The sequence below is a fragment of the Thunnus thynnus genome, chromosome 23, assembly GCF_963924715.1.
Source record: "Thunnus thynnus chromosome 23, fThuThy2.1, whole genome shotgun sequence".
NCBI classification, from domain to species: Eukaryota; Metazoa; Chordata; class Actinopteri; order Scombriformes; family Scombridae; genus Thunnus; species Thunnus thynnus.
Genome location: NC_089539.1, coordinates 16,392,585 through 16,405,975, shown reverse-complemented (window position 1 = coordinate 16,405,975; position 13,391 = coordinate 16,392,585). Strand labels below are relative to the sequence as shown.

At 42.0% G+C, this 13,391-nt stretch overlaps 1 protein-coding gene across 1 annotated transcript in view; it reads right to left on the bottom strand.

Moving 5' to 3' along the window:
* Window positions 1–13,391, bottom strand: part of snd1 (staphylococcal nuclease and tudor domain containing 1) — a 180,072-nt gene that overhangs the window by 130,872 nt on the left and 35,809 nt on the right. Inside the window, exons 12-14 of the mRNA XM_067582365.1 lie at window positions 6,868–6,968; window positions 5,114–5,224; window positions 3,429–3,501 (exon numbers count right to left, since the gene is read on the bottom strand). Coding sequence (XP_067438466.1) covers window positions 3,429–3,501; window positions 5,114–5,224; window positions 6,868–6,968 — 285 coding nt within the window. The remainder of the gene's footprint in view (window positions 1–3,428; window positions 3,502–5,113; window positions 5,225–6,867; window positions 6,969–13,391) is intronic.

Here is a 13,391-nt window from a genome sequence, read left to right as displayed (position 1 = left end):
TCCAGGCATGAGCATGTAGGCACAACAGACCAGTGAGTCATGGACCAGTGTACTGTGTTTGTAGCAGAGTGGCCACGGGAGTAGGAGCAAAGGCTTGGAGGGAAGGACGGAGTTCAAATAAGGAAAGTCAGAACTAACGAGCGCATTCTCTGTTTTCTACTGTAAGTGGATGTGAGAGTTCAGGCTTGTACAACACCAAAAGTAACACGGACAGGAGATGATTTGATATTTCTTTCCTCTTTTTTGGTAAACAAAACACATCGTGCGGTAACAAAAAAAAAAGATGGACTCAAGACATCGTTCATCACACGTCACCGGTGGAAATCAAATACATGACGTTGTGAGTAAAGGGTATGTGCCTTAGCCATAAGATGCACCTCCTGAACTCCGCCCACTGAAGTCTAAAATAGTCCCTTGAGTGGGAGACAGCAGAACCAAACATTCTCTCGTTCACACAAACACATTTACAGCACCTGCAGTGTGTGGGCTGTGCAGTCAAACTTGGTTCAGAAAAAAGGAAGAGACATGAGAGATGGAGAGGACCTCATTATGCAACCTTTAGAGGTATGAGGTGAGTCAAGTGCTTTATCCACTCTCCTCCCACCATCTCTGTTCATCTCCTACACTATACGTTTATAAACCTATCTCTGCTCTATTTGTGACTGCTTCCCACTCAATGTACATAATCCCTTTCAGCAAACCTTTACCACCAAGCTAAAGGATGCTGACGTATAGAAATGTGTATTTACATGTATGTGTGTGTGTGTGTGGGTGCACCTGTGCACGTGTACAGCAGTGTGTGGGTGTGTATTACAGAGGAGAAAAAAAAAAAAAGGAAAAGAAAAAGAGGGAAGGGAGGGGAGGATGTGTAGAGAGGGGGGGGCAATGTTGCTATTTTGGTCCTTTTATTAGAATGCTCATTACATTAACCTAGCCAAACAACTGGTGCGTGCGCGTACACACACGCCTACCGGCACAAACTGGCAACGTTCCTGGACTGTGCTGCAAATCCTGTGTGTGTCCTGTTGCGAACTGACAGAAATGTTAAGAGAAGGGAGGAGCTGCAGCTGCGTATGTTGGCACTGACCTAAACCACTGCCGGGGTGAGGCTAATACGGGTGACTTTAAAGGGACTTCGCAGTGCTGATGTGCATGTCACGCACAAACACATGACGAGGTACAATCATGTTAATATGTTAAGACCACCGCAGCGCGTTCGCTGGGTTACTGGGACAGATTTTTTAATGAGTGAGACTTTTGACATCTCCTGTAGGAAGTAGGGTGGGGCTTATATTGCTTCATTGTGCCGTTATTAAAGTAAATTAATTATTGAGCACCTCTTCCTGCAACTACTCCCAAGTCATCGCTGCACATAGAAGATGGTCGGTTCAGCCTGTTAATTTGGGTGAGGGTTTATAAGTGTAAGATGTACTAAAACCCCTGATGAAATAGTACGGCGCTGCACAGTCAGCACAACAATTCCCTGTCATAATTATTTTATAGGGTCCGGTGATTTATGTGTCCTGCTGACACAATAAGACGACAAGACGGAGGTTACGATGATGACAATGTGGAACAGCATAACATCTGAAAGCAGTTATGCAGAACAATGTCGGTCTTATTAGCCAGACTCTAAAGTAATGCTTCTGTTAAAAGAGCTTTAACAACCCTGCTGCATGCCTCTGTAAAAAACGCAAGGTGACGATACATTAAACTGCAACTTAAAGAGCTTGTACATAATGACAGAATCTGGTGGACCGCTCTGACTTTTAAAAGTCTAATACAGAGGGAGAGAGCCTGATTAGTTTAACCAAATGTCTCTCTAGAGCTTACAAGTACTACAAGAGAGCTCATGTGTGAGAGACAATGAGGTGCTAATGTTTCTAAAGTTCAATTTGGAGTCGTTAAGAGCAGACCATCTAGTGGCTTATCAAAATGTAAAAGAGATGGCTACTAGTCGACAAGCACATAGATACATAAAGGCTCTCAAATGATTTGGAACAAAGAATGTTATAGCTGTTGCACATTTTTTTTGTGATTTGATAGCATTTTCAGTTGTGGGATGATTGTTATGTTTTTGTTGACAACACACATTTTACACACGTCTTGTGCAGCCATTCAGTATGTCAACTACAACACTGCAGCATATAGTGAGTTAATAAAGACTGTACTTGTGTGTATGAAAGTATACTGTGACATCCTACAGTCATGTAGGACTACAAGTCCCTGTGTTATGAGGGTTAAGTTTTAGAGATAGACAATTTGAAGGAATGCAATCAGGGATAGAAAAAAAATTGTGGAAAAAGGAAATAGACCTCCAGAAATAAACAGGAGTTTTGTCTCAATTGAAAATGTAACTAAAACATGAAGAAAACAAAACCCAACCAAAAACATACTAACATGCCTGACTTTCAGGGAATTACAGATTGAAGGAGAGAGTGAACATGGGGTGAACTGAGGACAGATCACAGGGATCAAAACAAATGCTTGAAATGAATGTGTACCAGACGCCATGTACTTGTTACTCTGAGACTTTATGGGTTCCCTGCGCTAATGTTCATTTGGTGAGCACTCCCAATCAGGCTTCATTAGCCAAATGATGCCTCTCAATCAAGCCCCTGAGCACACGTAAACAAGCTAGGACCAAGCACCACTGATGGTTTTATTAAAAGGGAAATTTTGCCACTTTTTTGTGGATGCCCCATCAATGCTGATGATAAATGTAGTCAATTGAAGCAATAAATTCATAAGTGCCTGTTATATTGACTGAAAAAGCTTAATTTTTCCTGCTCGTGCAGCTTTGCTGGCGATGTCTACACGTACCAGGATGCATTGTGCGCAAGCTTCTGACGCCCAACCCCCAAACCCACTCTGGCTCAAATAAATATGGTGAGGAGAACAAGGAAGTTTTGTTTTTGGGCGGCATCTAGAGCACACCCTCTGGCTACCCAGAGGCAGAGACTAGAAATCCGAGCTGAAATAGCCTGTAGTTCTTCCTTGAATAACGGCGCCGGTGCCGGAAGAACAACAGATTTTGCAGCTGCGCCCCAGAGACATAGAAAACATCGCCAACAACTGCAGGCGTTTTTCACACTATATCCCTAATTCGGATAGCCAGAGGTAAGAAAATCAACGAAACGGTCCTTTAATGGTGCCGATTATTTTAAGATGAGAAAAACTGGCTGTGCAGATCAGGGGGTGGGTTGGTGAATGGAGGATTACAGATTGTCTTCTGAGAATCACTGTGTGTAATACGCTTTTGGGCATTGAGGTCCTGATGTGTCTTTGAGTGTCATGAGAGTTGTGTGTAAATGTCCACAGTTAAAAATAAATGATATCAGTACATATTGACAGATGCTTATCCTGTTACATGCTTTCATTATTTCGTGTAAGATAACCTGTGCGTACATGCACAAAGAAATACCTACCCCAGAGATATCAGCCACTCTGTGGATAGGAACCTCCTTCTTGCTGTGCAGCCCTTTCCCGTTCTTGATAGCCCTGCAGTCAAGCCAAACCACAAAACACATACATCTTACAAACATGGGTCAAGCACCATCATAATGCATCCAGAAAGCATAAGGCTGGAGGCTTAACAGACCTGGAGAAATGGGAGCTCATTAAGTAATCACTGTAGAGAGAGCCATTGTGGCTTGTGAAGTAGGATGTAAATTCAGACCAGTTTCTCTTCCCTGAACTGCCATTGTGGCTCTACTGGAAGCGCTAGAGGGAAGATTTTTTTTTTTTTTCTCCCCCTAGATAATCTATAGGCTTGAGATGGAAAGTGGAAATGGTGGTGGAGAAATTATAATGGAAGAGAAATTATTGTAAGTATGGATGAGGAGAAATGGAGAGACAAGAGTTGCTTCTTTCGAGCCTGATGGGGGGGTTTAACGATGATGACTGGTGCTGGTGACTGCCGCTTTAAAAAGCCTCAAGGGCTGAATGAGATGAAGATGACCACTGTGGTTGAGACAGTGGAGGGAATCACGCCACCTCTGGGTCACTGGTATGCAGACCGTTGCCTCCGAGATAAAGCGTGTACATTTACGGAAGCATGTATGTATATGCGTTTAATAACCAGGAGGAGGTTCCTTAATGGCTGCGGGCCATTGGCCTTGTGCAGTGAGAACTAAAAATAAAACCACGGCTATAGACAGAAACCTCTCATCAACTCTAATAAGACCCCACCAGGGACAGAGAGAGAGAGAAAAAGAGAGTGCAAGAAAGAGAGAAGGGGGAGAGAGAGAGAGAGAGAAATGGGAGAAGAGGAGACACAGAAGAGCAAGGCCAAAGAAGGACAAAATTGAAAACAGCTAAGGTGGAGAAATAAGGACAAAATGTGCAAAGGAAGAAGGAAAAGCAGGAGGAGGGAGAGAGCAGAAAAAGAGGGCAGATGGGCAGTGACACTGCATGAGAGAGAAAAGGAGAGAAAGAGTTAGTCCTATAAAAAGAGACTGTGGCTGCATCTGCTCTACCTATAGCCAGCAGATCTTAATCTATGGCAGAGTAATAAAGCTCGTACTAAATCTCTCCACTGCACCTCCATATAATTATATTCATAGGGCTCGTGTAAAGAAAGTCTCTGATTTAACGTCCAGTGTTTGGGTGGGTGTATGTGCGTCCAGGCATGTATGTGGAAAAAAAAAGGGGGGCACTACGTGTATGAGTGAATATGTGAGATCGATGAAATTTTTCCTGGAGAAAATGTAGCAACAGCTGTGATGGGCTGTGACTTACGACGGTGGCACAGCTAAAATAAAAATTCTAAAAATAACAACAAGTGAATTGCTTCACCTGTGCTACGTTTGATATAACAGCGAACGTAAAAGCAATCTAGAAAAAAAAAAAAAAGCCTCAAGGTCATATTCAATTCTCTTCAACATCCCGAGAGCAAAATTTGTCAAGGTCATGCACAACTCCTGGATGGCAGAGCGGGAATGTGTGTCTGTGTGAAGGGGTTGTGTGTGAGAGAGATTACGGTTGTGTGTGTGTGTGTGCGTGAACATGCGTTTGAGAGACTAATAGTGCCAAGTGTGTAGCTGTGTAGGTTTATGTAAAAGGAAGATGGAAGTGTGAAAGCAATTTGTGTGAAGGAGCGCGTGTTCCTCACCGTGCCTCTGCGGCAAGCAGCTCGTCGTAGTGGGAGGAGCGCTGGTCGTCGTCCTGTCTGTATCTGATGACCGTGGCGAGGCCTTTACTGACCAGAGCCTCCGCTATGTTACTGGGGAGGGAAAGAGAGAGATTACTTTAATAAAAATAGTAACACATGAAAGCCCTTGGCTTCATACTGAATTTACAATGAGGTAGCTCAACGAAAAGAAAATAAGCACATAACGAATGCCAAAGGTGGCTTTGCTAAGGGACAAAGGTCACTTAAATGTTGACATTGCACACTTGACAAACCGCTTCCTCGCTATGCTACTTATGTACAGAGGACAGGATGAAGGCCAGAAAGAGGAGAGTATTGTTGTACTTAATGCAGCACTTAGTGGCTAGCCCTTGGACATCAGTGTTCTAGTTTAAGTGTGGGAGAAAAAAATGAAGGGACAGGAAGAGCAGTCATGTCCTGCTATTCTTTAGAAATGAGCTCGTGTCATCTGGTGCATTTGTCTGTCCCCATGTTGCAGGTGTGTAACTGACAACGATGCAGCTGTCATTAATTAAATGTTTTCATCGACCTTTTTACACTCACACCAAAAGCTGACGATAAAAACAGCAGAATAAGAAAAGACAGAGAGAGCAGACTGCTAAGTCATTTGTTTTATATTATCTAAACTGAAAAAAAAAAAGTGTTACAATCAGGACTATTTATGTTACAAACCTCCTTACCAGTCAGCTCTATGCTAAGTATAGCATGGTTTTGTAATTATAAGCGAACCTTCAAAGTCTCAAGTAGAGCCATTTAATCCAAAACATGTACTACTGAGCCTCTTACCTCAAGGACCGTCTTACTCCATAAGACAAGGTCATACAAGGTTGAAACCCCTACCACACTGACTGCCTTACCCCCCTGACCCCTGCACTCATGGGTGGACATGCCAACTGTTATCCATGGGGCAGAACGGTTGGTGTAGTCAGCTAATGCCGAGTTGTAATTGGCTAGTCATGAGGTCGGGTCCTGACCTCAGTGTATGCACACTACTGGATACTAAACTGTTGGTTTGATGATGAAGGTGGATCCATGTTGCCATGTGTGCATGTGACTGGGCTCTATTTTTATGAATCAAGGCATAAAGCACAGACAGATACAGACAAGTGGAAAAACAGAATATGCTTTCAACTGCTTTTTGGGTGAAAACGGACACCTGAAGGTTAATTTCAAGTCATGTGGCATTAAAGCTCCTCTATCTGGTTTTGATTCAATTTGAACCTCTGAGTAGCTTAATAACGTTTATATCTGTGGTACTGTATAAAATACATGTTTCAAACAGATAATCTTCAAAACAGTGTTTGAAGATAGAAAATAATTGCTTGCACTGAGACGACCCTTCTCATGAAAATTAAAATACAAAAGAAGCACTTTCAGGTTACTTTGTGATTCCTGATGATTACAAGTTCTAAGCGTTTACAAATGATTGTTCTGGGTTGTTTTACTTCAGATGAACTTCACTTTTAAAGTTTTGTGCTGAGAGACGGTCTGTAATAAAAATGTTTTAGAAGACATATCTCTTACACTGAAAAATGAAATAGTGTTATCTACCAGTAAGGGCTGCTTATTTATTACAAACTCCTACTGGAAGCGTCATGTAAACACACTGCAAATAAGTGCGGAAAGCCTGACTTTTAAATTGTATCAACAATAGGATATTAAACCTGAGTTGAACAGAAAAGACAAAAGTGTGGAATATGTGGTTCTTTACTTACATCCCACCGATTGTGACTGTAGCACAGGTGCGTTCTGCAAAGGCAGGAGTGCTTTCTCCTGGACCAGTAGCTGCTCTGATGTAGTCCACTGTCACGTTGACCTAAAAGGGCACATAAGTAGAAGAAGAGGTCAAAAAAACACGCCAAGAGTACTGAGACAAACTGAAGGCAACACCAGTTACAGTAATAATTAGTGTTGGGGGTGTTTTGACTTGTGTGTGTGTATGTGTGTGTCTGTGTACTAGTTCTCAAGGTCACCCCCAGTCAGTGTGAATCACATCAGGCAGCACTGTAGATCTCCCCAGAGGATGAGTATTAACACACTGTGGGTGTTTGGGACAATACCCACACATACACACAGATATATACACACACACAAACACACACACACACACACACACACACACACACACACAGGAACAGTGATAGAACCCAAATGACACTACACTTTGTGTTCTCAACACAGCTCCCTAGAGACAGACTCCAATCCACCCACCCTGAAGATACAATTTTGTCACTCAGCTGTGTGTGCGCGCATATCCACAGGCATGTAACGAGGAAAGCCTGCTTTGTGGGCCAGACACGAGGAGACAGTGCTACAGCAGGGATGCAGCTGTACTGGTACACACAGTCGGCAGTTTAAGAGTTACGTGTCGACCGTGTCAGACAAGTGTGATTGGAGTAATAAAAAGAGAAAAAAAAAAGAAAGAAAAAGTGGGAATCTGGCTCTGCATCACAGCGTAAACACAAGTCAAAAAGAGACAATGCAGACAAGCCTATTACAGAGACATGAAAGAGATAGCAACCAAGACATGGAACGACATCGACTTGTCATTAGATGGACAGGATGAGGACATGGTGATGTGAGCAGGGGAGGAAAAGAGCTTCTGTCTGGGCAGAATTTATGTGTTGTAGTGTATGGTTTAGCAGTTAGTAAGAAAAAAAAAAAAATGATACCAGGAGATGGATTATAGTTTTTGGAGGTCTTTGTTGTCGGTGCTGATAAATACAAAAGAATGTGTTTGTGAAACAGCTATAACTCAACACCGACTACAATGAATGGAATTTTTGGAAATCTCACGATTCAATTAGATTCATATTCTTGGTGTCATGATTCTCGGTTCAATATTGATTCAAATCAGTAGAAAAGGGGGGTAATAGTCTCAGGATGCAGATATTTTATTTAAAAAGTGTAATTGATTTGGAAGAATGTTACAGTCTTCTGTCTGGATGAGAATAATAAAATGAAAAAGTCAAAATGAGCCCAAACCTTCCTCTTCTTTGAGAATACACTACAGCATATGTCTAGAAGATAAGAATCATGATTTTTAATGTGAACAAATTTCCCCCCCATGTTTACAACATAATGTATCGTTATAGTACCGACACCCAGACACAGATTAACCCTCATTATCAGCAATAGAACTGGTTTGTGATCCTCTCGACGGCAGAACATTGTGCAGTATCCCCGCTTTTAGAACAGTCCCAATTTCATTAATTTCGTAACCAAGCAAATAACCCTTCTTATTGTCATGTAGGCAATTCATTTAACCTCACTTCTCCGTAGAGGCTCTTCATTTCCTCCTAGCAGAAAACATTCCAGAGTTTCGTGTCTATTCAGCCTTATTAAAATGTGAAGCAAATTAAATGAAGAAAAAATCATTTTTGCATTGTTTTTGGTTACATTTGTGTTTAATGGCTGTGCATGGCAAAGCATGGGTAATTGTAGAATGAGGAACAAACAAAGGAACAAAACAGGAAGGATGCAAGTTAGCTAAAGAGGATAAAATGAGATGAGATGAAACAGCAAAGTGGGATAAAGCAATGTAAACAGAAAAAAAGAACAAAAATGGAGGATTGTTGAGGCAAAAGGAGTTTGAAAGACAAAAATATAAGGCGAAATATAATGTTGGATGCTATAAACTATGAAACCAGAACACCAGTAGGCTAGTTCCCCATTAAGCGATGTGATGACAGATTATAAACTTTGACCAGGCGATGTTAGATTAAAGGAATTCAAGGCCCATTCTCCACGGGCCATCTAACCGATCTCCTGATAAGCCAAAGCTTTCTATAAGAAGCCCCCAGAGCAGAGTGAGACGGAGGGGGAGAGGCAGTGGATGGATTAGAAAGTGGGGGAGTGATAAGGACAAGGACAGCAGGAGAAGTGTGAAACAAAATGTTTTTGTTCTGCTGAGGCGACAAGCGGGATGAAGAGATTCGGTTTTCGCTGGTTGCTGAAAGGAGTTTCATTTTAGACGGTCTAAATAGCAAGACCTTATGCTGAACTACTCTAAAATAAACATATCTGTGCCATGTCGTAACGTGAGCCACAGTAATCACTGCACAGCATGAGTGATTTTCTAGACAGGGACATGGAAAAGGCTCCTTTTGTTGACAAAGATAAGGAGATTTTAGTTTTGCTCAAACTGCAATAAGCACCTGTCACCTGCACCTTTTCATCTAACCCAGCTCACACTGGAGGCTTCTTTTATTTCTCCTTTGCTATGTTTAAAGCCATTTTGCAAACAAATAAGCACGGAAATATCCATATATTTGTGCAGACCGATTTGTAATCATAGAGCACATTTACCCCTATTAGGGTTGTCAGTGTAAATGCATCTGATGCACCAATGGGGAAGGGGAATTAGAGATGAAGGCATACACACAGGTGTTACAGCCGCTTTGCACTGCACTATGAATATCAGCCAATCACAGCTGAAAATTTGGTTTGAACAAAAATGATCTGTGGACATCTTTAAGCCCTGAAGAGGCAAATAAATAGAGGACAGAGGGAGGAATGATGATTAAGGAAATGAGTGCAAGAGGGCAAGCAAGGTAAGACAGTGCAGTAAGAGAAGAGAGAGAGAGCGTGTGAGTGAGCGAGCATGTGTGTAAGAGAAGGGCTTAAGTTGCAGCTGTGTTTTAGCGGGCTGTAATCGCAGCTAGCTATCATTTAATGAAATGAGCTGTGCTGGAAGGAAAAAAAAAAAAACCTCAGGTTGGGACGGTGCAACCCGGAGAGGAAGAGACGGAAGTCAAGGAGGATGAAGAGGGAGCCCCATCTGCATTTTGAACCACGGGACCTCATGATGCTTCGGCCTACGCGCTCTGCATCTACTTGAACGCACACACCTCGAGCTTTACCCTAAATGAAGTCTCACTCTCACGAATACACAGCGCACATCAAATAGCACGTCCCATACACGGCGTTCTCAGTGCATGCACACTCACATGCACACCAATAAGAGGGGAAAACTCTGGCGCTAACAGTACTACACAAGCAGCTGCATAACAGGAGCCACTTTGAGCACGCAGGATAATCCGAATGTGCTCAACCCTGATAAGTGGCTTAATGCAACATTTCCATTGGACTTTTTTTCTGCTGAGGCTGAGACCCAGGCGCGCAAGAAGCACTACTTATAAAGTTAGCCAAATCGAGCTTTTTGGGATTATGTCACCATGCAAGCGTTGCCATTTCAATGGGGGTGGGGATATATATGAGAGTGAGACAGACAGACGTAGAGTGACAGAGAGAAAGGAGAAAAAAAAAAAACTGCTTAAATGCATATTTAGCCTACCTTAAAAAGGAGAGTTCAAATTTTTTGACATAAGGTGTGTGAGTCACTTACTAAAAGTGGCACAAGTCCTTTAAATGCTAACCTATATCAAAGCAGAAGCACGTGTTGAAACTATCATTTCACTTACAACCAGCGATAATTAACTTTTTACCTTCTTATGTCTCATGTAGCTCTGTGACGGCTGGGATAAAATGTGAAAAATTAATTCAACAAGGAGTTCTGTCAGTCATGTTAATAAAAGATCTATGTTTGTAGGAGTGGACATTGTGAACAGGATATTTCATCAACACCTGTAGCTGTGAAGTCCACTTTCCTACCAGGTATTGTGCCAATTAATTTTTCAATTATTAATTTTTTTCAATTCATTTTGCACCCCGCCCCCCCTGAAAAAATAGGGAAAAAAAGGCAGTCTTTTGAATATGGATATTAGATATGCTTTATAAAAGATCAAAAGCACCATGCTCTCCTTATAGAGATGAGGAATAGGGGGTTTAATAGAAAAAAAGCATTTAATGTAGCTTTATTCTCCTAAAGCGGAGCGGTGGCATTAGGGCTTTGAGCTTTAGCTCAGCACACTGAGACTCGTAGTTAATGCTTAGTCACGTCCTAGAAGGTTTAGTCAGGGGAAAATCTGCTTGTTTTCCAATTCATGCAATGTATTGCACTCTGAGGCAATCTCTGAGACTTGAAAGGGAATGCTGTCAAGGGGAATACCTGTAGGTCAATCTGATAACTCAACCTTGTGACTGGATGGGACGATTAGCTTTGGTCAAGTCCAGTTTGAGCTTGATGATACGACGATACACCTCTCGTAATCTGACAATGGATCTGCAGTCACCCCTCTGAAAGTGACTCCGGTTCTCCCACTTCTTTTCCTTCCTCTTTCAGGGAAGACCCAGACCAGACGGAGTATTCCCTTTTAAATCCACCAGATCAAGCTGCAATTACCCCACTGTTGAGGTAAAATCTTTGTCTTGGTTTGTGTCAGAGGGGGAAAAGAAAGAAAGAAAAAAAAAAGATAAAAGTGGAGCTCTCTGGAGCAGAATTTCAGGGGTAGCAGTGGCCTTAGAGTCTTCTACTAATGCTTACTGCTCCAAATCTGTCTCCATAGAGCTTAGTGTTCGGAGACAGGATGACAGTAAGTGGGTCGACTAAACTCCTCTCTTTGTTGGAGTGCAACATGCATCTGTATACTTGTGCACCTACCTGCATCCAACTTAACGACTCAAGCAGGCCAAGGTAGCATAGATTAAAATTAAAGCCTTGAGGGTTAAGTATTGTGCTTGAAAATAAACATTCACCAATAGCAAGCCTGTGATCATTTCATCCAAACTAATTCTTTCTTGTTGCCAAGGCAGCTGAAGGGTGATACTTGTACCTTCAAAAAGCTGCAGTTTTTTTTTTTTAGGCTCTGCAATTATTTAAAAAAAGATGATACATGGTGACAGAGAGTTTAATTCAGAGCTTTAGCCTTGTGTCTTAGCAACAATAAAGGAACGGGAGGGAAGCAATGTTCCAGAGCTCTTCTCTTATTGATTTCGCAGAGTACGGAGGGAGGAGGCTGTACTGCTGGCAAATGGGCAAGAGCCCTACACTTAAACCTAACTCACTTCAAAGAGCCTATAAGCACACACTTGGGAGACCCAACCTCAATACTAATCAAACATAGAGGAATACAGTGGCATATGCTGTATAATACTGTATATATTCAGCTTAATGATAGAGAAGGGAAGTGTGAAGCCAGATATATGCGGATCTTAAGAGAAATTCCCAGTAAAAAATAAAAAGTAATTGGATAACATGCACAGAGCCAGAGAGAGAGCAGATGATAATAAGCCTTGGGTATGGACTGTGCTTTGGGGGTTTGCTGTGCTGGTTACATGCCACAACACTGAATCGGGGGGGGGGGGGTCAGGGAAACATTTGCATCCACAATACTCAGCATGTGGACAAAAATGAATCTCTAATGACCACCGCCTCCGACTGTTGCCTGAGTGATCGAATCTCTCTATACGTCATGGAGTGCGCCCGAAACCTGCGTCGAGAGCTGTCCGCATGTGATTGGATTGTCTAGGACGCGTTCTAATGCAGTGTGTAAACCCGGTGACGCGTTCCGGTGAAGACATGCATACTCTTATCACGCTTAAGACACTGACTCCTTTTGACACATACACAATCATGCATACTTTCCTCTCCAATAAGCCCTACGAACAGCAATCTGCCTGGGGCACGGAAAAAGGCATAGGAACATTTTAGCTATGTTGACTTTTGAAACACCCTGGAGTCTAATCAAGTAACACTGTGAAATCAAACCTGGTGTAAAAAAAGCATAGATTGATCTGAGTTGTGTCGGGTATTGTGTGTTGTTGACCATTGTAACATAAAACATGTTCGGGCATGTAAAGCATGAAGTAGACATGTTTCACCTCATAGTTCAAACATGATTATCATGTATTGAATTATTTTATACCACTGCTATCGTTCCCAGTCTCTGGGTTGCATGCCATTGGCTGTGGCATGAGTAAATATCCATATAAATGTATTATGATTTCATCTATTTGCATGTGTGTGCTTATCATACACATAAAAGCCATTGTTATTTTATTGTGTACATGCATTTCTATAACAAGCCCAACATGGTGCTTTACGCTCATTATGTGACTAGATATGTGGTGTGGAGTTACATACCAGAGCTACACGTTAATCTTGTCATGCTACTAGCATATTTTATATAGTATTTTACACCTTGACAATGCTTTAATCTCTCTATTCCCACCCCACTCACATATTCATTATACCCAATATCCAAACACCACAAATAAACAGCAGAATCATTATTCTCGCTTAACTTGTCAAAAGCCAGCTTACGGCTGAATTTTCTGTCATTAAAAAAACATTAATGAGGATGATTAAAATGACTATGATGAGAGGCTGGGACGGGGA